General features: G+C 46.1%; 2 protein-coding genes across 2 annotated transcripts; both read left to right on the top strand.

The window, feature by feature from the left end:
• The first annotated feature begins 1,595 nt into the window (after window positions 1-1,595).
• hoxd3a (homeobox D3a) lies at window positions 1,596-19,682 on the top strand. The gene is made up of 4 exons (XM_086145703.1): window positions 1,596-1,954; window positions 15,739-15,798; window positions 17,234-17,816; window positions 17,957-19,682. The coding sequence occupies exons 3-4, from the start codon at window positions 17,336-17,338 to the stop codon at window positions 18,703-18,705; spliced, it is 1,230 nt and encodes a 409-aa protein (XP_086001829.1). The 5' UTR covers window positions 1,596-1,954; window positions 15,739-15,798; window positions 17,234-17,335; the 3' UTR covers window positions 18,706-19,682.
• Window positions 6,394-9,996, top strand: hoxd4a (homeobox D4a). Its single transcript, XM_086145704.1, has 2 exons — window positions 6,394-7,680; window positions 8,075-9,996. The coding sequence occupies exons 1-2, from the start codon at window positions 7,272-7,274 to the stop codon at window positions 8,362-8,364; spliced, it is 699 nt and encodes a 232-aa protein (XP_086001830.1). The 5' UTR covers window positions 6,394-7,271; the 3' UTR covers window positions 8,365-9,996.
• Window positions 19,683-21,771: the final 2,089 nt, after the last annotated feature.

Genomic DNA, 21,771 nt, shown 5'->3' with positions numbered 1-21,771 from the left:
GACTAGACTAGTTAATGCGATTAATTTTAACTGGTGATTTGGTATCTGTTTTGTTTTTTTGTTTTGTTTTGTTTTTGCAACCGGAGGCGGTGAGGGAGGAAACGGGGAGCAGGGTGACTCCGTGAATGTGCAGCCGCATCTTTGTTAGCCATGGATGTGTGTGTGTGTGTGTGTGTGTTTGTGTGTGTGTGCCACACCTCCGGGATAGACTATTTCTTTGTTCTCATCCAACTGAGACAACTTGGATTAAATCGGTAAATGTTGATTTTTATCATCTGAATTATTGTGGTCGGGCGTGATAGCGTCGTATAGTAGGTGCCTGAATTTAATCTAATTTTTTATTGTTTTTCTTGTTGAAGTCATTTGTCTCTGGCTCCCTATCAGTCACTCCCTGGCCCACCTATGTGTCACACACCGGAGATTGCAACACGCACACACACCGGACGAAAGACGGTAAAGGTGAAACGAGACAAACACAACTGCAAAGCTGTAAGGTCGGGAGACACGGAATGAGGAGGGGGTCATTTTAATCCATCCAAAACTATTTTCCGCTTTTGCTTCCCCGCGTGAACTAAGGAGTTACAGTGATGTCATTATACGCACACACACAGAGACACACACACATACAGACTGACCTATAAATCCCACGGTGCCGGACGGACGAGGATGAAATAATTATTTTAAAATAAATATTCACGTTGAGTGTATGCACTGAGGGTGGGGTCTGGTGTGTGTATGTGTGTGTGGGGGGGGGGGGCAGCTACATAATTTAAAACCTCGATGGTCGAATCTGTGAGAAAGCTTTCACTCCACCATCACTTTACTTTGTATAACGGAGCCTCTGAGACTGCAGGCCCGACCGAAAATACAGAGGAATATTCCTTATTTATTCTGTTTAAATGATTGCGGGTGTTAAGAATTAATGGGGACTAATAAGGCCAAAGACTATTATTGACTGACCAAAAGAGAAGAGCAACAAAAGGCCGCTTGAGAAAATAAAAAAATAAAATAGTATAGAGACTCTGCTTCTTTTCAGTGCATGCAGTTCATGTTCACATCAACAAGACAAAGACGAGGGTTTATTGTTCCTTCTTGGACAATCTGATATTTGGTTCAATAAGCACTTATTAAGAAAATAAAACGCCTGTAATCCAATAATTGACAAGACTCCGTCTTTCGTCAAATAAAAATAAGCGGGTTTATTACATTATTGTGGAGAATCTGCCTACAGCAGAAGATTACGCATTGGAAAAGAATCTATATCTGCACTCTTAGGTATAACGGTTTATTGCTAGGAGAAATTGAAAAGAAGAAAAACAACCATCTGGCTCCTCTGGAGGACGGACTGGGGCTCCAGCTATTATGCGCAAAAAGAAAAAAAAAGAAAGAAAGAAAAAAAAAATGGGGAGAATTGCTGCAGTCGAAATTCCTTTTTGTGAGAGGACAATTTACAACTTGGCCATAGAGCTTTTTTATGTGCTTCCATCGCCTGTCATTGGATGCCACTGGTCATGTGTGAGAGGCGAACGTCTTCATGGCTCTTTTCCTGATTTCCCAGGCGAGTTTTTTTCCCACTGCATTCTGCGCCTCAAACTCGCACGGCGAGCCGAGGTCTTTTTTTCTCTCTCTCAAAAAAAAAAAAAAAAAAAGAAAAATAAATTAAAAAAAAAAAAACACAACAAAACCTCCTCCTCCTCCGCCGCTTGTCGCTTTCGTGGGTGACCACGATTGCGCGTCTTTTTTTTTATGCAGCTCCGCTGGATGACAAGAGGATCCGTTCAAGTTTAGTGCAGATCAACCCTTCTTCATACACACGCACATACACACGCACACATGCACACAATCGTAATCATGCACATACACACCCACGGAGAGCCGCGCTCGCTCTGCACAACTTCCATCAAAATGCAGATGATGGGTCGTGGAGTGGACATGGATTACATCCCTGCCAAAGGTGAGTGTTTTGGGTCCGAGTGCCTCCTTAGTCACGCAGGGAATTAGATCTCGGGCTGTTTTGGCGAGTGGATGCACTGCGAGTTGGGATCACAAGAGTTGAAGAAGCGAAAGACGTGACATTTTGACATGTTTTGACTGCGCGTCGATGATTAATAAATGATATTTGTAATATAATTATTCGGAGGGCGCTCAATATGTGTTTATATCCCGTGTGTGGACTGATGGGGATACGATGCAGTTTCTTCTTTTAAATTCGAAAAGAAAATGTTTGGTGTGTTTTGGACATGTTATGAGTGTTTCCCGCCACCAGACTGCCTTTCAGTCAGACATTTTTAAAGAAGAAATAATCAGAGGCAGTAAAAAAAAAGGTCTTGCATGCTTTTGCATCTCGATGCTGCTAAAATCCTCAGTAAACTGTAGGATCGGTGGATTTTGGTTTTGACGCCCCGCGTCTTCGTATGTTCAACGAATCTGCCTTTGAAAAGCAAGAAAGAAAGAAAGAAATGTGCGCAAATGCAAGGCTTGGGGGAAGAAGTTGGGATTTCAGAGCTGTTTTCAGCTGCTTGGAGACCAACTGAACAAAGACAGTATTTCACTGTTGCCTGACAGGCAGCTGCGAAAGTATTTACAGCCTTACTGCAATGCGGCAAAATGGACCCTGGACAGACAAGAGCAGGGGGATGAGAGATTAGATAGCATTCATTTGGTGTCTGATGCAGTTGTGCAAACAGATTATACATTCTGGATGTGCAAGTTATAAGTGGAATTTTATATAAAAGAAACGATAGAAAGGCCTGCACACTGTTCACGCACTGCAATCAATTCCCGTGAAGAGCCAAAGGGGGTTTACCCAATTAAATCACATTAATGTATTCTAGTCTAACCAAGTGTCTCGTTATCATCCTAATAAGTTACATTTATGAATTTATATTTCATTTTTAAAATTTCCCTCACAGTAAACGTACAAGCCCATTGATGCAGAGCTTATATTTTGCACCACACAAGACAAGTCTAGTTTGTTTAAATACGAGTATTCTCTTATTATCCAGCCTGGAAATATGATGATCTTGGCATCTTATTTGCGCGTTGTTCACGTTCGAGTTAAAACATGAAAGCAACCAATTGGAGGAAGGTCATGTGATCAGTGCACGGGTGGACGCAGTTTGCTGCAGGTGGGAGTCTGAACCTGCTATCAGAGCATCTTTTGTCGGTGAAGCTGATTCCGACACTCCGGGGCTCCTCCACATGCATTTTTCTTGGTCAATCAAGTTAAATAGATTAGACATATGGATACTTGAGCGGCGCCAAGGGAGGAAGCGTGGAAATCCAGCAGAAGGCGCTATTGTCCAACAGACTGCGTGTGCGCGCCAGCACGGCTGCGCTCGGATTGGCCGAGGGGGAGTGACGTCACTGCCGTTTGAACGACGACGGTCGGCTAAATATCACGCTGCTGCGGGGAAACGAGAGGGTTAAACGTGGGCGGCATCCCGCGTGTGTTATGGGGGCTGCTGCGCATGCGCACATTGCACGTGGATGCGCAAACTGCAGCGTCAGTTAATAGACAGCGTACTTTCAAAACTCTGTTGACGTTTGATTGCAGAGGGAAACGTTGGTGTTCTACTTTTATAAATCAAGGGTTAAAGAGCTCTCGTGTTCACTGAGACATGTTAGTTTTGAAATATTGAACTTGTCTGTTGTGATAAGGTCCGCATTGACGTGGGAAGCAGGCGCCCCGCATCTCAGCATCATCAGTTAGCCTGGACGGGAAATAAAGGGGGCGGGGCTAATGAACAGAGCGCCCTGTGATTGGCTGGGAAAAATGAGTGACATCATCCTCTCCCCTCCCCGGCAGGTTCACTACAGAGAAAAATGAATGTGGGCGCTCATGAGTGATGCGAGTTTGATATATGTGTGTGCGTGTGTGTGTGCTGACTCTCTGTAGTTCAAGTTAAATAAGAATAAATCCCGAGGTTTACAATTGTTTTGAGAAATTGTAAGCGTTCACTGGCCAGATTTAGACAACTCTCTTCCATCAGACAGTTAATGGGGGCCCCAGTTTCCTCATTCCTTCCTCTTCATTTAATGCGCAGCGGTGGAATCACCGCTATTGAGTAAGTGCAACTTTGAGGGTTATTTATGGAGCGGCGCGCCGTTGTGAATGGCTGCGCGGAAACACGTGACGCCATTAAAGTTTGTTTTATGGCCCGGGGACTTGACAAGCCAAAATATAATTCTCATTGTGTATTAGTAAGACGCCCCAGATGGGCTGGAGTAGCGCTTCCTCTGGCAGCCGGGGGGCTGCGCCTCTTGACTCCGCACGGACACGTCCGCTCTCCCGGTGCGCCATGTGCTCCGGTCCCGGTGGTAAGGCGCGTTTTATCCTTTGCTGCTGCTGCTGCTGCTCGGACCGTGTGATGTCACAGGCGCCGAGCAGTTTCCTGCCTTGAAAAAAGCTGCTCGGATGGACAGTTTGACGAGGGGGAGGTGGGTGGGGTGCTGGTGCTGGTGCTGGTGCTGCTGGTGGTGGGGGGGCTGCTGCAATAGGAGCGACTTTTTGTTGGGAACAAGACAGTGGCTGCTGTATGATGACTGTGTTTAGGAGCTGCCTGTTGATCCGGTCAACTTACTGTCAACTGATTCGTCCTCTGTTTTTTTTTTTTTTTTTTTTTGGATGGGGGGCTCTTGGAGCAATTCGGTCCATTGCGTTGTCTTTATTAGGTCTAAATACACGGCAGCTTCTTCACTACGTGTTCGAGAGCCCGCCCCTTATTTTTGAGAATATTTGTGGAATTATTATGTGGAGATATTATTTATACCCTTGAGTATTATTAGCATTATTGTTATTATTATTATATTCTTATGTTCTGTGGCCTGTGGTCTCGGTGGGCCTGATCATGATCCTATGTGATTTATATACAGAAAACCCTCAGACATTAATTGTGGTGAGGTTTAAAAATAAAACCAAATATCATGTCACACGATTTCTAGAGAATTGTGTCGACTGGAGCTTTAATTTCTCTTAACTATTGTTATTGAAAACTATTAAATGGGCCCTTTTTTTAGCTGTTGGCCCGAAATCGGGTCATTTTCACTTTTCATTTATTTCATATATTTATCCTTCACTTAAACAACAACAGAGAAGGAGAGTCTGCAGGGAAAATGTGGAGCTTAAAAGAAACGCTGACTTTCTGGTTCTTTTGTTGAGTCTGTGGCTGCGGGCCGTCTGAAGGACAAGCAGGGACGAGGTGAAAGACAGGTCAGGCTGTCTAACGGACACTTGGCGACAAAACAGTTTTTTTTGTCTTTTTTTTATCCAAACATAATTTTTATTTTTTGCAGAAACGATTTTTTTTCTATGATTTTTTTTCCCCCTTAAACTCCCGTCTAATCTCCTGCGCTAGTTACTTCCAGGTTTCTATTTGTTCGTTTTATTTTATTGCTGAAGGAAAGGAAAAAAATAAAATAAATTAAAACAAGTCAAAATGATTCGGAGTCGAAAAACTAAAACGAATTCGGGGTGGGGAGGGGGTGGAGTTACTGAATCGCCGTTTCATCCTGAGATGATTTATTCCGTAAATAAGAAAGATTTTAAGTTCTGTTCCAGATTGTTTTCCAAAAAAGTGACACCCGAATGCTGCTACTACTTCCTCAGAATAACACAGTCAATTGCAATCATTTTTAGACGTGAGTTTGGTTATTTACCAAGGTATCAAAGATCCCCGGATAAAACTAGATGAGTTCCTCAAAAATACTATTCAGAACCCGAATGTTTAAGGGATCGGCGGTTGCTGCCAAATAAAGAGGGATTGGTCAACTTTTGTCCCTTTGAGCTGTCAGGGGCGCGGAAAATAATCGAACTTCGGGATAACTTTGTCAAAACGATTTCATTTGACCCCGTGGCCATCGGCCTCATCTGTCGGGACGGCTGATAATAAACTCCGGATCACACACACACACACACACACACACAGGAGAGCTGCCAGTTTTAAATCTGAGCTATACAGGGAGGTGTGTGTGTGTGGGGGGGGGGGGGGGGGTCTGAATAATCCAGCTTGTTAGGTGACAGCTGAGAAGAAGGGCGATGGAGATGATGCGAGTTGAAGTGATGAAGAGCGAATGTTGCAAAGTAGAAAAACGTAGTGATGAAGGAAGAGGAGGAAGCTCAGGGAAACGGTTCACAACGATGGCTCTATATGACACTTTAAGTGTGTGTGTGTGTGTTTGTGTCCCTGACGTGCACTGTGCTCCACAAGTGCTCCCGTCGTCTATATATACCCTGTAGAACCGAATTTGTGTGATGAACGCAGAGTCACAGATTCGATTCTAGGGGAGTATATGGTCGATGAAAAGACTTCGATCGATTGATCTGATCGGCAGCTTGTTAGACGCTGCGGGGGAGGGTGGGAGTAGGGGGGGTCGGGGCGTGTGTGTGTGTGTGGGGGGGGGGTCGCTGCTCGGCGGGAGGAAATGTGACATTCTTCCATCAGGAGTGTTGAAACTTTAGGAGAGCTGCGGGCGGATCTGATAGAGCCAAAGGTCGGCCGGGAAGGAGAGAGGTGTGTACATGTGTGTGTGTGTCCACCTCACCACACACTCTTTACAGTATTAATGATCATAAAAGTAGATTGCAGTGGCTCCAGCTGTGGCCCCTTCACCCGTGAGACGTTCGCGGCCATTGAACGCCTGCTGTCCAATGGGCGTCTGGCACAGTGGCTTGAATGGGATGAGATTGGTGTAACTTTTCTATGACCCCCTTCCTGACAAAGACAGTGTCCATCAATTGTCCCCCGTCATTATCCCCCTGCCTTTACGCCAAAGGGCTCCCCCCCCCCCCCCACCCAACCACCTCCTGCTTTTGTTTGGCTTGAAGTTAAACCAGATCCTTTGAAAACTACTTTAAAAAAAAATCTGATTGTATAAAACATCCAGGAAAATATAATTGTAGAATGTGCCTTAATTGAATTTCGTCTTCGTGTTATTGCTTAGAGAGGCTATGGAGAAAAACGAACCGTTCTCCTTTCCCACTGGGTGGGTTTTCACGATGATGTTTACATGACGAGGTTTATTTATTTTATTTTTTTTCCTTCTCTCGGTCCCCAGACGTTTGTTTTTTTTTTCATTTGCGGATCTCTGAAGTTGCGTGCTTTTGCTTTTAGTTGTCTGTTTACCCGTTCATGGAGCAGCGTCCCATCCATTGGCCGATCTGGTCACATGGTTCGCTAACTTTATTCAGTTGACACCAAGTAGGAGGGCTTTATGGAGGGAGGAAAAAAGACAACTCGAGAAAAATTAGTATTTTCTACCTTCAGAAATTAATGGCCATGAGTTCGTATATCGTGAACTCTAAGTATGTGGATCCCAAATTTCCTCCCTGCGAGGAATATTCGCAAAATAACTACATCCCGGAGCAGAGCTCGGACTACTACAGTCCATCGCAGGACTCGGACTTCCCGCATCCGGGGATCTACCCCCGGCCAAACTACACGGAGCAGCCCTTCAGCTGCAACACCGTGCGGGACTCTGCGGTGCAGCCACGGGGTCATGGACACGACAGGGCGGCCCACGCGAATCTCTTCGACGCACAGACTGAGCAGGGGAGCCCGGCCCAAGCGGCCGGACCCCGGACGTGTGGACAGCAGCAAAACACGAAGAACCAGAACGGGATCCAAGCCAAACAGCCCGCAGTAGTTTATCCCTGGATGAAGAAAGTCCACGTAACTACTGGTAAGATCTATTCTTTTTTTTATGATTATTATCTACGAGCTGTAGTTTGGAAATCATTCAGCCGGCTATTTATGGGAGCCTTTTGAGAGGCCTCCCCAATTACACAAGTCATAAATTTTTATAGTTGTGGAAATAGGCCGCTAGGCAAGAGCCCGAAAACACACATTGACGGACTGTAATGGCGCTTATTCCTGCATGAAACCCGCTTTCACTTTGCTCCCGTCGTCCTTTATCCCCTTTCTGCAAAGTTTGGGGTAAACAGTGCTCTGCCATTGTCTTCCTGCAAGTTGCACACGCTCACACACGCACATGCACACACACACACACACACACACACACACACGCACATTCTCTGTTCTCTCATTTACTCGCTCGCTCCATCCCCCCCACCTAGTGAACCCGGACTACGCGGGATCCGAACCCAAGCGGTCCCGGACGGCGTACACCCGGCAGCAGGTCCTGGAGCTGGAGAAGGAGTTCCACTTTAACAGGTACCTGACCAGGCGGCGCCGGATCGAGATCGCGCACACCCTGTGTCTGTCCGAGAGGCAGATCAAGATCTGGTTCCAGAACAGACGCATGAAGTGGAAGAAGGACCACAAACTGCCCAACACCAAGGGCAGATCCGCGCCCGGGTCGGGCCACCTGCAGAAGGACAGCCAGACTGATATCACCGCCTTATAAGACGTTTGAAAAAAAAGGGCAAAGATGGCATCTGACGTTTGCATGGACCGTTTTTATTCTTTTTTTTTTTTTTAATTTCTATTTAACAGAAACACCCCCCTCGAACCCCCTTTTAGGGCAGATTTATTTTTATTCTCCACTTTTTTTTTTTTAACTGGGAGGTTGAATCCTCTTGTATTCGTTTTATTCGACGCACAGAGATGCGGAACACATCCCTCTTTGTGGACATTTCAACGAGCGACGACCGTGCTTTCTTTTCTTTTTTTGTTTGTTTGTTATTTTTCTTATATTTGTTTTTGTATCCATTTCTCGCGTGGGTTCTGGCCGGTTAAAAAAAAGAATGGTTGAAATACCTTTAGTGGAAAAAAAATGGCTTAAAACGACGCGCAAAAGTCGGCGCAGATGCCCTGCGTCACACGCACAATTTATATACTTGAAAGAAAGATGACTTCTCCTGAAATCCAAATTCTTCAACTTTTCCTCCTAACTTGTGTGTTTAACTTATTTTGTACAATAAAATCTTTTAAATTTTGTTCCCTCTAAACCATAATTTTTTAAATTTTTATTTTTTTTACAACCCCCCAACCCCCGCCTCCAAAAAGCAAGACATTCCTGTGTGCAAACTATTCCGAGTGCCCTTATAAATCTCTCTTGACATCTTTGTAAACAGTGTACATTTTCAGAGGCTCTGTCGTGCCGCTTCCCAAAAAAGCTTTTTTTCTCCCTATCAAAGATCATTTGTTCCTGCATGGCGTCAAATTGGTTGTGGATGTGGCTCGATTCGGAAGAAACGAAAAAAAAAAAATCTGAATATTTAGGAGGATTATTCTTCGATTTCCTTGACTTTTCCTTTTTTTATTTATTTAAATGTAAATTCTTTACTATAGCACACGTTTTTAAAATGAAAGCTATTCGTTGAGGTTTATTAATCTGAAATATGTTCGGACTCTTGTGCATTATTAGCATGGCTTTATGCAAAGTTTAGTCTTAGTTATATGTGGAAATCTGAGAATTATTTTCCTTTTTTTGTGCATTTACTCGAAGGTCGGCCGTAGGGGTGGGGGGCTCACATCACGTTTTTAAAAGACAGATATTTCTTGTTTTAAACCGTCATTGTCTTCGGACAAGACAAAAACAATTCAAAAAAAAAAAAAAGAAAAAAAGAAGAAGCCTTAGAGCTCAGAGAGCTTCTTGGAGGTCTTCTTCCCTCTGAAGTCTTGAAAAGGTATTTCAACCGAAGGTCGACAAAAGCAGCACAGCGGCAGGTTCATCCAGGGGACACGTTTCAGCCGCAGGACTGACCCCCGACACCCCCTGACCCGCCGGACAGGCCGCATTCCCTCTCCCAGGCGCAGCTCCTCTGCTTCTGGAGGGGCTCTTTGTTGGTTCTTTTTTATTTTGTTTGTTTTCTCCACGTTTATGAAGCGAGTCGGTGCGTAAAACCTGTACAGTTTTTCTCCCCACGATGTTTTAACAGTATTTATATCAGGAGGGTCTGATCCGTGCGTTTGTCTCCTCATGTCAATATGCAATTTCTTCGGTTTTATTTTTGTACATGCTTTCTACCTTGTATTGTGAATTGAGATGTGAGAAGTATATTGGAAAGAAATAAAGATTTCTACTGATTATGCATTTGAATTACTGCAGGGAGGCTTATTGTTTATTGTGTTGGGGGGAGGATTTATTCAAACCGGATTAAATATTTTGTCACATCCAAAAACCGGAAGCTTAAAATTTTCTAATTTTTTTAGAGGTTATTTTTTTGTGTTTGGATTTGCGCCTCTTACAAAACAACTCCGTTTGTCGGTGCAGACGTGCTCTCTTTCGGCGGTGGGCCGCGGGACGAGCACATGGACCCCTTTTGCAGAAACATCTGCAAATGTGCCCAAACGTGCCGTTTGGATGAAAGTCACCCCCGCTTCGCCGGGAAAAAAAAAACAAAACAAAGCAACAAAATAGAATATCCACATTGTAAAGAAAGAACTACACTGTTAGTCAATTCAAAACGATGAACATTATCCCCTTTCCCATTAATGAAATGACAAATAACGCGCATTCATTTAGGGGAGAGCAGCTCGTTAGACAAAGGGTGCTCGTGTTGAACGCATCAACTGAACCGAGATGATGCTGAATTTACAGGGAAGGTGGTGGTGGTGGTGGTGGTGGGGGGTGGGGGTGTCGAGTTTTTGGAAATGTAGCAGGGAACTTTCTGTGGTGATCGAATTTGCGTCTGGTGGTCAAACTTAGACATGAAGTTGGCCGCAACCCCGGCCGCGGCCCGGAAACAAAGAGGGCGCTCCGCATGATCCGGGTCCGACCCGTGGGTTCGACATGGACTTGTCTGGTTGTGTATAAGAACCCCCGACTGAATGTGACCCAGTGCCATGGTGACCTTCCACCCCCAGCAAAAGCCTTTGCGGCATCAGCTTCCCGCAAACAACCAACCAAACAACACACACACACACACACACACACACACACACACACACACACACACACACACACACACACACACACACACACACACACACGCACACAAGTGGAAACATTATCTCAAGTAGAGCCCTCGGTGTTTTTTTTAAACCGGTCCAAACTGCGCGTGCCGTGATGCTGTGCGCGCCATTGTGCATGTGTCAGATCGAAGTGTAAGTATGTGTGTGTGTGTGTGTGTGTGTGATATGGATCCGTAAAGAGGAACCGAAACAAAGTGATGCTTCAAAAACACCGTCCTGACATAAATGATCTGATGCTGAAGAGAGGATGGGAGATGTGGAAGTGTGTGTGTGTGTGTGTGTGTGTGTGTGTGTGTGTGTGTGTGTGTGTGTGTGTGTGTGTTTGTGTGTGTTTGTGTGTGTGTGTTTGTGCGTGTGTTGGGGGGGAAAAGAGGGGGAAGGGGAGGGGCAACACCCATTGAACACATAACATAAAGTAAAATATGCTACAAGAGCCCATTTGGGTAGCTGGGATTATTTGCCATTATTATTTAATTGTCCATCCGGCGTCCCCATAGAACAACTCGGGGTGTGTGTGTGTGTGTGTGTTGGGGGGGGGGGGGGGGGTGATGTGGACGGGAACCCACTGGCGGGTCACGCGGTGTTGTGGGAGCCACGCTGACCCAAATGTCTGCACCGCAATAAACGGCAGCCAAATGTAGTGCCATTTTCAATGACAACCGCACCGGTTGCGGGAACACGACGTCGCCGCTGCGCTCGATCCGGCCATATTTGATTTCCAGCTGTTTTTTTTTCCTTCCCTTCCTTTGCCCCCCTTCCCTCTCCTTTCTTCCTCCTCTCGCAGAAGCCTCTCCGCGCCAGACGAGCCGTTCCCTCAGATGTATTAAAGTGCGCCGTCTGCATCCAGAGATACAATCCACAGACCATACCACTGCGCGCTCCGTTCCCGACCACGTGATTGTCCAAATAATTAATGCAGCACGTCCCCCCCCCCCCTAGAAACACGGCGTCGTCATTAATCGCAAGGACTCTATCAGACTTGAAAAACTGAAGAGATCCTCCAAGAAAATAATATCTGATACCGGGCGCAGCCCCCCGCGCTTTTTTAGCACCGCAGCCGAACCGATGGATGCTCGGGTAGGTGAATATTTCTGCATTTCTCCCCCCCCCCCCTCCAACACCACCACCCTCCCCTCCAACACGTCGGGCCGGCGGATGACGAATATCAAATGTCGTGATATTTGATGAATCGCTTCCACCGGTGGTGTCGGTGCTCCGAGCCTCCGGTGTCGGCGTGCAGCGGCGGCGAGTCGCGGCGGCTGTTTGGCTTTGCGCGCCGCTCGCTGCTCGATTTTTTTTTTTTGTTGTTTCGGTGATTTTTGCATCTTTCTGTCACAGGAGTGGGATTGATAGTACAAATTGTGGAGGACGAAGGAGAAGAAGAAAAAACTAAAGGGCACTGACATGTATTTATGGATGCTCGCTATGAATAGAGGCGGGAGCTGAGTGGCCCCCGCGCCAGCACCAGGCCCCCGCAGGGTCAGAGCTCATCTGTTTATTTTTAAGTCTCATTGTTATTATTTTTTTCATTATTATTTTGCAATCGAGGATTTTACGCAGATCATAACATTAAAAAAAAACAGGACGGCCTAATCTCTTCCCCGTGTCTTTACAGCCGTTAATAAATCACAACCTGCCTCTCTGGAGGCTGTGATTTTGTTTTATTGTTTTGGATTTCTTGATTCCTGGGAGCGGTGGAAGTTTGAACGGGCTTGACGGTCCTGTCTCCTTGTAAATCACTCCCAGTAATTCCTGAAAGGGTGTGAGGCTGTTGGTGTGGGGTGGGGGTGGGGGCTGGAGGTGTGGTGGTGGCGGTGGGGCGAAAACTGTAAATCTTTCACTTTTATTACCCTGCGAACATATGCTGCGACAGTAGCAGCCCCCGAGTCCCCCTTTCCCCCCACAACAGCAAGGAAAACCCACCGCTGAAGCGGCGCCACGGCCATCTCTCTTCCCTCCGGCACAACCTCCAGCCCGGTGCTGCTTTGTTTCAGAGATTTTCGTTTTATCAAACCTTGAGGTTACCGAGCATTTTTTTTAATCTATTTGTGAGTTTGAGAACACTGCAGGGTAAGGGGGAGGGGGGGAGGACAACAATAACAATAACAACAACAAAAAAACAGGCGGTCTTTGTGTCTCAGCGGTGTGAAGACAGACAGACAACTAACCCCGGTATGATAATGTGCTTTATTTGAATACAATCCGACCTGGAGGCGGAAAGAAGCAAGAGAGAAGGTGTCACTTCTAACATTAATCATGTTAAATTCTATTTTTTGCAAACGGTTGAGGGGAAACATATATATAATTGAGTCCTGCCGATTTGAAAATAACGACGCAGACAGTTGTGCGTAAAAAGGCCGGCTTGGCTTGATCCTGATCTGGGGCTCTGTCGAAAATCTCCCAAAATAACGTAAATGCATATAGAAAAAAAAAATAAACAAATAAATGAATAAATGAAAGACCCAGAGACGATGCAGAGGCTTTAACCTGCGAGGAGCTTCGTTTCCAACAAAAACAACAACAACAAACACTAGCAGCAGCACCAGGTCCTGGATCAGCGTCGGTGTGTGTTTGAACCTTGAGATGCAGCCGCTCGTGTGTGTGCGTGTGTGAAGTGAGAGAGTGCGTGTATACGTGTGTCTGCATTTGTGTGTGTGTGTGTGTGTGTGTGTGTGCTCGTCGTGCAGCGGCGGGTGAAAAGAGAAACAGGCAGGGGGAACATTTTCTCACAGTCCAGATGAGGAAATAAACGCCACCCTTTATCAAAATGGATTGGTGAGGTAAGACGCGCTCCAAGAAGGAGGACAATCACGTGGACAAATATGCTGGGATCTTCAGCCGGCGCCTTTATTTGTCATCATAAAGCTCCCGAAACAAACCAAACACACACAAAAAAACCCTAATGTTAGCTCCGGTTGTGCACCGGCCATCCCGAATTCTTCCAAATTTCAGCCTGTGATTGATTACCAGGATTTTTTCTCTTCCCCCCTTTTGCTGCACGGGAATAAACCACGTTGGCTTTTTATTGGTAGCTGAACGTCCTTTCCACTCTTTCGGGAATTGTATCTCCGCTGCTGCGTGGAAATGTCTGAAAAGCAGCAAGATCAGGTTTAGGACTGACATTGTCCCGCAGACAAAAAAAGGCTGAGGGATTTATTCCGCGCGGCGAGGAGCGGAGGCTGATTTTTTTTTTTTTTTGGATGATGAATTGAGTCGCAGGTAAGCAGCTGCGCGGCGCCGCGCAACCTTTAACCGCGGGTTAACGCGACGCGAGGAAATGTGCGTGATTTATTTCGTTCAAGGAGGGCGATGCTCGTTAATGTCGCCGGATATGGAGTCCACGGCGGCGCCGTCACACTCCCGGCCAAAAACGAAAAGCCTTCCCGGTATTTGAAACAGCTGATGCACCTTTTCAGCAGATTTCACGTTTTGGAGAGAAATAAGTAGGAGAAAGGAACTTTTTTTTTCTCTCCCTCATTTTTTTTTTTTTTTTGTTGCGACTCTCGGATCGTAAATCACATTAATTTGTTGTCTTATCGTCAGGATGCCATTCGCTGTGATTTATGTGGTTTCAGCCACGGCTTTGTTATATTTCCACCTGAATCCGCGCACGGAGGGACGGCCGTGCACGGAGCCACAACTCCACACGATTTGGGAATCTTTACAGATCGTATTCACTCGGTTCTCGTTGTTTGTTTATTTTTTCTGAAGAAGCTCGGTTGCATTTATGTGAATAAACCCCAGTCATGGATGCAAAAGACGCTTGATTTTTTTTTTCTAAAATACGTTTCTAAATACTATTTCTTTCCTAATTTGCATTTTAATATGCTTAATAAAATGACTAGTTGGTTATGTGTTGGGTTATTCTGTCCGTGTCCATAGACGCGTTTTGATTTTTAGAAAATGTAGCATTTTAGAAAGTAGGTCTTCTCCATGAGGGAGAAACATCTTTTTGCTATTTCATCACAACAGCTAGTTTTTTTTTTCAAATAGACATTGTGCCAGTTATTTAAAATATTTCTTCATCACATTTTGAATTTTAAACACAAATGGATTGTAAAGGCCGTCTAGTTCTCGACGGTGGCTGAGATAATAACTCTCCACATTGAGTCCGGCCCTTTGTGTGGACCAAACTTACCGGAACGACGCGTAGGCGAAAAACACGCCGCATGAAAAGGGGATCGTGTCAGTTACGAGCAGCCCGGCGCGCACCAAACACTCCAGGGCGCGTAATATCGATCACGATTAAAATAAAAATAACAACAAAAGAAAAAAAACCCTAATCCACAGTGGAGGAATCTCCCGTGTTCGTCCCTTCCCCGCCGAGGAGCTGCTGCGGAGCCCGGTCTTCTCTCGGGTCTTAAATTCGAGTCGAACTGCTTCCTCGTTGTTCATTAAACTCCCACTGAAATGCCCGTTGACCCGAAGGTCACCCGAAAAAAGCTTATGGTTGCTAAATATCTGGGGGTGACTTCTTTCAATAAAAAAAGTGCACATGTAGGACTTTTTTTTTTTTACTTCGACACTTTACTAACAACCATTCAAAAAAAAAAGGGTTACGTCCAGTCGATTTAAAAAAAATGTGCAAACGTGTAAACCAAAAATATTTGCTTGATTATTTTTGCGTTTTTATTGACTTTTATTGTAGTATTTTACACTCTGAATATGTGTGTGCGTAAAACATGGCGGGGATGGTGGATGGTTTTCATCATTTCTTTTTTTTCTTTTTACATTCGTCAACAAATCTGAGACCCGTATTTATTTTCTCAATATCAAAACGATGAGCCACAAAAATATGTGAAATAAATAAATGAAAAATTGTGTGCGATAAGAGGAAAATGTTGCTGTGTTTGTGTTGCAGGTCGAGCAGGCGGCGGTGATGTGTGTGTGAGGGAGAGAAAAGACCTCTGCACAGATTTCGGTGAGTAGAATATGATGGTGATGGAGGGAGAGCTGCCAGGCTCTATCGGAGGAAAATAAAAACAAAAAACAAAAAAACAGACGAATGCGAGGAGTAGGCTCTTTAAACTTGCCTTGAAAATCTGATTATCAGCTCTGATTTAGTCCAAGGATTATTCAAACCCGAGACAATCCGGGTTTACAGCATGCAAATAATCCCAATTAGAAAGACTTTCACGACGTCATCCCACGACTCTAATACGATAACAGGCAAGCAGGAGATAATAATCCTTTTTCCGGCTCTGTGTGTGTGTTTGTGTATGTGTGCTATGTCCTGCAGGCAGCTCGGAGGCTCTCCTTATGAAGAGTGTGTGTGTGTGAGATCGGTGGTAGTGGCCGGCTAAGAAATTCTTTCCCTTGCCTTCCACCTACGCTTAGTTTTACACTCCTGCGAGTCCCGGCCGGTGTTTTGCTTTTCATTCCTCTCTCAGGCGCTTCACAACCATAACATTTGCGGTCATAAATTTTCCGCGGTCCGCACTGACAGGTGCAATTGTTATGCGCGGCGCAGTCTGCGCCTCTTCGAGCCGCCGAGATACAGTAAAAGGGGGCCTCTTAATATTCCTGCGCAGGCTCGTTACGACATCCTGATGTGCTCGTCTCCGTTGGACCGGAAATAAATGCAAATATTATTCGCGGCCATATTTTGGATGCATTTCTTTATTAAATCAAACGTTAATTTATAAAACAAATGGCAGTCGGTTCAAAATGGAGTTCGCTTGAACGAACCGCGTTGACCCATTAACCAAAACATAGGCGAAGACAAGTGCAAAGAATAATGGAATATCTTAGATTAGTGACTCACACTTGTATAAAACACAAGTAAAGAGTGAACTTGGTAAGCCTCTCCAGTGCGTAAACATGTAACTGGTGCGCATGCGCGCGGTCCCGCTGCGGGGAACAATGCGCGGCGGCCTTTTGTCAGGGCTTGTGATCAGTGAAAAGCCTATTGTGCGTTTGTCTGCGTCAAAAGCTGATTCAGTCTTATTTCTGAGGGTGGGGGAGGTGGTGGTGATGGTGGTGGTGGGGATTCGGCGCAACCACCCGGCGGGTCATTTCAGCTCGAGTTAAATTTTAACCGTTTTGTGCCACAAAAAAGGGGGAAAATAATGTGGCGGTGCGTTTACGTGTGTGTGTGTGTGTGTGTTAGTCATTGATTCTGGGGGGGTGCGATATGAACCGAACACTGCAGTGAAGCAGGGAGGTTTAGAACCGGGCTGTGGGAGAGAAAGTCCTCCGGTTCACCGTCAGTGTGTGTGTGTTTAAACTCTATCTGATGATGTGTATAAATATTTTTTCGGGGAGGGGGGGGGCGTCTGTTGAGAAAGGTGCACTTCTAACGAGAACAGGACGGATCCGTGTGTTTCTGGATAAGTCTGAAATATGTCTCTTTATAGGACAGAGAGTGGAGCGAAGGTGGGGGAGGCCAATCACGTAGAAAAACAACACCCATGCCATTGGATAAACCTACACAGGCTCACCGGCGTTGAATTTACAAAATGCAGAAAGCAACGTACTACGATAACTCTGGACTGTTCGGAGGCTACTCGTACCCCAAACCCGACGCTTACAACTACGGCCCGGCGCACCAGTCGTACTCCGCCTCGGGCATCGACAATGACTACCAGGGCTCGGTGTGCCCCATCCAGAGCGCCGCGGTCCGGCCTCCGGCCCTCAAAGACGCCGACCTGAACGGCGACTGCATGCGGCAGGGCGGCAGTCAAAGCAGCAGCAGCAGCAGCAGCAGCAGCAGTAGCAGCAGCAGCAACAGCAGCCAGGCGGCGAGTATTGGGGAGCAGCAAGCGCCCCCCATGCCGCCCTCCCCCGGGCCCAACGGCTCTGCGCCCCAGAAGAAGAAATCCCCATCCGGCGGCGCCTCCAACAGCTCCACGCCGGCACTGACCAAGCAGATATTCCCCTGGATGAAGGAGACCCGGCAGAACGCCAAGCAGAAGAGCAACAGCAGCTGCACGACTGCAGGTATAATTCATGTGTGCGTGTGCGTGTGCGCGTGTTGGGCTTATTGCTTTGTCACCCACAGCGCTACAGGTAAACGTTGCCTTGTTTCTACATCCACCCACCCCCCATCTATCCATCCATCCATCCATCCCTCCCTGCAGGTGAGGTGAGCGATGAGAAGAGCCCGTCCGGACCGGCGTCCAAGCGGGTCAGAACTGCGTACACCAGCGCGCAGCTGGTGGAGCTGGAGAAGGAGTTCCACTTTAACCGCTACCTGTGCCGCCCGCGGCGGGTGGAGATGGCCAATCTGTTGAATCTCACCGAGCGCCAGATCAAGATCTGGTTCCAGAACCGGCGGATGAAGTACAAAAAGGACCAGAAGTCGAAGGGGATCGCCCACTCCCCGATGGGCCACTCCCCGGACCGCAGCCCCCCGCTGAGCGGGCCGAATCACATTGGATACTCGGGCCAGCTGCAGAACGTCAACGGCCTCGGCTACGACGCGCCGTCGCCGCCGTCCTTCGCCAAACCCCAACAGAACATGTACGGCCTGGCCGCGTACACGGCGCCGCTGGGCGGCTGCATCCCGCAGCAGAAGCGTTACGCGGGGCCCGAGTACGAACACCACGGCGTGCAGGGCAACGGCGGCTTTGCCGGCGCCAACTTGCAAGGGAGCCCCGTGTACGTGGGCGGGAACTTCGTCGACTCCATGCCGGCGTCGGGCCCCATGTTCAACCTCGGCCATCTCCCCCACCCGTCGTCCACCAGCGTGGACTACAGCTGCGCCGCCCAGATCCCCGGGAACCACCACCACGGACCCTGCGACCCCCACCCCACCTACACGGACCTCACCTCTCACCAAGCGTCTCAGGGAAGGATTCAGGAAGCGCCTAAACTCACGCATTTGTAATATGTCTTGTGTGCGTGGGTGCGGGCGTGCGTATGCGTGTGCGTGTGCGTGCCAAATTTACGTTGCGCTCTTTTTATTACCTCACTAGTCTAATAACTACGCTCCAAGCGAGTCGTGTGTATTATTACAGTATTATTAATATTACTATTAATGCTATTGTGTCATTCTTTTTTTTTCTAAAAACAAAAAAGGAAAAAAAAATTACAGCTTCGTCCATTCCACTTGGATGAGCAGAGGCAGATCTGCCTGTTTGTCAGTTGTTCCTTTTTCTTTTTCGTTTCTTTTTTTTTTGTCCAAATGAAGTGCAATGCGCAGTTTTGACTGAATATTTCGCGCCGTTACTTGAAGGTGAGTCTTGTAGATCATGAAAAGTAGTTTCTCGTCAGTAGAGAGAGAGAGAAGGACTTTTTAGTCAAGATTTTCGTCCGTCTGTCAAATCTAATTTACCCTCGAGGCCGTCCTATTTATTTATTACTATTATGTTTGAATAATCTTTCGTACTATCATATGGCCTATTTATACTTTGTTTGTATTGCACATTATTTATCCTTATATGCGAGTATTTATAAATGTTTATTTTTGTTTCTTTTTCTAAAAAAAGTTGGGACAGATCAGTGCACTTGGAAGTGTGGGCTAAACAGGGTTTGAGAAAATATAGCGTGTTGTTGGAAGAAAAAAAAAACGAACATTTCTAATTGTAAATCGGATAAATGGGGCATTTTATAGTGTATAAATACCACTATGTGTCCATGGTAAATCTTGTGTCAAACCTTAAGCAAAACGTAGACTATCGAAGTATCAAATATTATACACACCAGCATGTCATTTTGTGTAGTCCATTTCTATTTTTTATTTGTCTTCCATTGTTACTCCACTCGGTTGGATCATCATAAATTTACAAAACCCCTAATTATATTGAAATGTTATATTTTGTGTTTAACATTTTGTAAATAAAGTGCTCAAACTTGCATTTTTAATTGTATTTTTTTCTTTTTGTGATCCCCTTTCGGTGGTTTAGCAGAAACTGTCAGGTCTAATATCAGTGCCAGGAGGCCTATTGACTTCCAGCTCACAGCGTACAGTCCGAACAGGAGAGGGGATCGATAAATTAGACACCGGGGTATCTAACCCTCTCTGCTCCCAATGCAAAGTGTATGGCAGAGGAATAAAAGTCTCTGGAGATGATGGATGTTTTATGGGGATGAGGGCAGTGAGTCTCCCTGTGTGTGTGTGTGTGTCACGGTTTTAAACCGAGGGCCTCTGATCACACCTTCCTGCAAGAGAATGAGCTGCGCTCGGCCGTCCGAGGTTTAATTGATCGCACTGAAAGCAAGCTGCAGCCGAAGGAGTGGAAATATGAAATATCCCATTCATTGATGAGCAGCCCCGTGGCAGGAGGAGGAAAATAAACACGCTCCTTCTTTGACATTAGAGATGATGCGCTGGTGTGTGTGTGTCTGAGTGAGAGAGAGAGAGAGAGTGAGAGAGAGTGAGAGAGAGGAGGGAGGGAGGGAGGGAGAGTTCATCCTTTATTGCTCCTGGAGAGCCATTTCAAAGCTCATTAATCAAAAACTCGTCGCTTTCAGGCTCCTGGCTGATTCCCCCTCCTAGTGAACAAAGCATTTGCATTCGGAATCCAAGAAATACAGTTCAAACAGAGCGGGACTTCTTTTCCCCCCATTGTTCAATGGTGGGAGTCCACACCATTGTGATCACATTTTCTAAGATGACATGTCAGATTTCAGAGAGACGAAAAAGAGAGTTTTGTTTTCTAACATCTCATAGCATAATCAGCTTTATTACACATTGGATGTTTAAACTAATGCCATCCGGCATGCAGGTAATCTTCTAATTTAAGTGCTATGCTCCTTCCTTGAGTGGCTCTTCATGGTTAAATCTCTCCCATTAATGAGATACTAATGCAGCCAACCACCACAGAGGACAGTGGATGGTTCTTCTCCATCATGCACTGAACACAAATAGCTCTGTACTAAAAAAAGACGTGGTCTCACGGACATAAATGATGTAAAAGAATGTGATCTATTTCGTTCTGCATGTTTGCATTGTAAAAAAAAAAAAAAAAAATACCGCAGCGTACACTTTCATTCTCCACATCATGCGGGTTTTTTCCGAATAATGTCTCGGGATTTAAACCCGCACATCAAATCTCTGCACGTATCCAATTGTCTTGCAATGTGTGAAGCATCGACTAAAGCCAGTGTAGATTTCAGAATGCGTCAATAGTGCGAGTTCTGTATATGGACAAAGATATTTAGTGCTTCATCATGACAAGTGAATTCCGCCAAATTAGAAACAGTAGCATCACCCCCCCCCCCCGTAAAAACGAAAAAACAAACAAACAAAAAAAAAAATTAAAAAACAACTTAAAAATGAAAATAAAATTATTCCAAAAATAAAAGCTAGGGAGAGATTAAAAAAAAAAAAAAACGAGCAAACAAAAATAAGAGTTTGTTTTGCGGGGGCATTACAACCGTGGTGTTGGCGGGGGGCAGCTTCCGGGGCGGCCGATCGAGCCGCTGATTGGCTGAGGGCGGGACAAACCACGCCCCCCGTCGCCGAGCCCAATATTTACATGTGTGCAAGTGGTCCGACTGTAGACTTAACTAATAATGAGAACAAGATGTGCAAACAGACATTTAGAGCCCTCCACGGTGGACCGCCGAGTTTTCAAGTGTCATATTTTGGCTTGCGTGGAGCAGCTGGTGTTCAGCGTGACGGAGGGAGAAGCCCCGGGAGAGACATCACTCCGCTCGCCGTTTGAAGTCCAATAAAAGAAAAAAAGAAAGGTAGAGGCTTCTTCTGATACATAGACGTGTCATTTATTTTGGACGCGGCAGGGGAGGGGAGACGGTCCGCGGCCGGCGCAAGGCGATGCTTCGGTCGACCCTCCGTGAAAAGTTGCCGCGAACGCCCGCGTTGACACAACATATCGCGATGTTTCCGCGGCGCTTGGCTCCATCCCCCCCTGAGAGCTGCAGTTTCTTTTTCTTTTTTTTTTCTCTCTGCGCTCCAGCCACCGAGAGGGAAGTAGCGAAGACGCCAAGA

Source organism: Fistularia commersonii, chromosome 4 (genome assembly GCF_037954325.1).
Source record: "Fistularia commersonii isolate RoL2024-O1a breed Wild chromosome 4, RoL_Fcom_v1.0, whole genome shotgun sequence".
NCBI lineage: Eukaryota > Metazoa > Chordata > Actinopteri > Syngnathiformes > Fistulariidae > Fistularia > Fistularia commersonii.
This window is presented reverse-complemented; position numbering and strand designations above follow the sequence as displayed.

Coding starts and splice junctions, on each gene's coding strand:
- hoxd4a (XM_086145704.1), top strand. CDS start 7,272: ATGGCCATGAGTTCGTATATCGTGAACTCTAAGTATGTGGATCCCAAA. Junction 7,681..8,074: donor GAAAGTCCACGTAACTACTG/GTAAGATCTATT, acceptor CCCCCCACCTAG/TGAACCCGGACTACGCGGGA.
- hoxd3a (XM_086145703.1), top strand. CDS start 17,336: ATGCAGAAAGCAACGTACTACGATAACTCTGGACTGTTCGGAGGCTAC. Junction 17,817..17,956: donor CAGCAGCTGCACGACTGCAG/GTATAATTCATG, acceptor CCCTCCCTGCAG/GTGAGGTGAGCGATGAGAAG.